Raw genomic sequence first — 2,287 nt, forward strand, 5'->3', positions numbered from 1 at the left:
TCCGTGGACCGTGATAACTGCCTGATGGAGGGCCCCTTGCCCCCCCCCCCTCCTTTCCCATCCCCCCCTCTACCCGCTACCCGGAGCTTACAGGCGGCGGGCGCGGGACCGGGGGGGACTCTTGACCCGAACAGACCTTCGCGCGCGCTCGCGCCCGGTTTGTTTCTGTTCCAGTCGGTGTTTCGGTGTTTTGTGGACTGGTGCTGCTGCTGCTACTGAATTGTTCCGATAGTATGCTCACGCTTTGTCTTCTTCTCTAGGCCATGCTGGGGATGCTGTGGCCGCCGCTGCTCTGGGCGGCGCTGTTCGGGCTCGCCGCCTCGCACCTCCCCGCCACCGGTGAGTAAAATGAAATGAAAAAAAAAAAAAAAAAAAAAAAAAAATAGAAAAAAAACTTTACCTTTCATTTCGTGTAGGTAGGAAGTTCTTCATATAAAACCGCGCATTTTGAGGGTCTTTCGATTGCCAAATGGTAAGGGAGCAAATCTGGGACGGCAGCCCAACTTAATTTCTGCCTCCGACAAATAGGAGTGTGAGACGTTCGAATACACTTTTTAGTGTTCCAATGCCACACACACTTGTACAGCACGCAGACCGTCAACAAAACAGCGCGTACGTGTCCCCTGTCCTTTTCTCGGTAGGCCTTCGCGCTGGCTCTCGACTTCTCCGAAATCCTATCCAGGCCGCCTCTCTGTGGCGGCCATCGTATGAAGCCGGTGGGGTAGCTGCCCACCGGCTTTTTGAAAAAAAGGAAAGAGATTTAGAAACGGTGCCCCAATAGGGTTAATTAGCATAGCGCAATCCCTCTGAAAACCGCACTTTTCAGCTTGCGACCGTTTCGTTTGGGATAGCTCCGACCAATGCACCTGTCTGTCCGGCTCTGGTCTGAGTACGAAAACAACAGACTAATTGAGGCTCGTTGCATCGTGGTGTTTAAAAATTAAGCTCGGACCATGGACTAGCCAGTTCACTTGTTCACTCGCTCACTGTAAAATATCGACGAAACCGATATATCTTGTAATTAATAATATTTCCAAATGTGTTTTATTTTTAACTTTTAATTCATATGACGGCCTAAATCGTCGATGAATTCCAAGTCGATATATCAATATTGCCTCTTTGGGTCATGCGCCGGTGGCATAGCAGCAACGGGGTGGCGTCCCGTAGGTGTGGTCCTTTAGAGCCCAGCCGCTCTAAGAGCGTGAGTGTTTTGTCCCACGATGCTTTGCAAGTGAGATGCGACACGGCCGTATGCACGGCACGGGGTCTGTTTGCAGAACGAGACACATTGGCAAACTTTGACAGCATCGCTGAGCACCGTGTGTGTGTGTGGGAAGGGGGGGGGGTCATTTGTGGAGTTACCCGTCGAGGTGCGATAGCCAGTCGCAATAAACCTTCCAGGTAAGTCAGGAAAAGTTAGGGGGAGGGGCGGTCCTGGAAAATCATGGAATTTGGTTGGATGACCCTTGAAAAATTAAATTTTCAAAACTAATCTAAATTTTCATGTTTAATTTTACATTGTTTATCAAGATATGGCCATGCCCTTTCAAATCCTGATCTGACGGTACGGAAATCCATATGGTTGTAATTTTATCACATCAAGTGTGACCTAAATTTTTAAATTATTTTTACGGTGTGGAAGATGGAATTTTGATAATTGTTCTTTTTTTCTGTAAAGAAAAGTCCTGGAAAAGTCCTGGAAAATACGCCAAGAGCCAAAATTTCGGGAACCATGTTTGCCGCATGCTGTTGTCATGTTATATTGGGCCTTCCTTTTGATCAGGCGGTGGGACGGGAAAGTTGGGGGGGGGGCACTACTGAAGGTTGAAAGGGACAGATAAAGGGGGATGAGGAGCGGGGTGGTGGTGGTGGTGGAGGTAGTTCTAATTTACCTTCTGAGTCCACGCGACCGTAGCGCCAACCACTTTATTGCATGTGATTGCGTCGATGTGGTTGGGGATGGGACGACGGTGACCCGGCTGCGGGGCAGAGGGACGTCATCACTCATCAGCAGGGAAGTCATCCGTAGTCAGGACGGATCGTGATATTGTAAGCGTGATGTAGTACAAGATAGCGACTACAACATTACACTATTTACATTAGCACAACTTTTACAATATGTTTGCGGTAAAAACTATGTAATTTTTTTTTTAGGAATAACAAAATATATTTTGCAAATAGTTTTTTTTATGGCAGCGTAACGCTACGATACCACTTCCTGTCGACGCGACAATAGGCTAACTCAACTGCAGAGTGAGAAAAACGGGCGTGGGGATCGAGAGAGAGA

The 2,287-nt window shown here is 48.1% G+C and overlaps 1 protein-coding gene across 1 annotated transcript in view; it reads left to right on the top strand.

Moving 5' to 3' along the window:
* The first annotated feature begins 265 nt into the window (after window positions 1–265).
* LOC113202698 (lachesin-like) overlaps window positions 266–2,287 on the top strand; it is a 79,986-nt gene continuing 77,964 nt past the window's right edge. Inside the window, exon 1 of the mRNA XM_052277271.1 lies at window positions 266–339. Within this exon, the coding sequence (XP_052133231.1) occupies window positions 273–339 (67 nt within the window). The 5' untranslated portion in view covers window positions 266–272. The remainder of the gene's footprint in view (window positions 340–2,287) is intronic.

Source organism: Frankliniella occidentalis, unplaced genomic scaffold, assembly GCF_000697945.3.
Source record: "Frankliniella occidentalis isolate FOCC.00 unplaced genomic scaffold, Focc_3.1 Scaffold9, whole genome shotgun sequence".
NCBI lineage: Eukaryota > Metazoa > Arthropoda > Insecta > Thysanoptera > Thripidae > Frankliniella > Frankliniella occidentalis.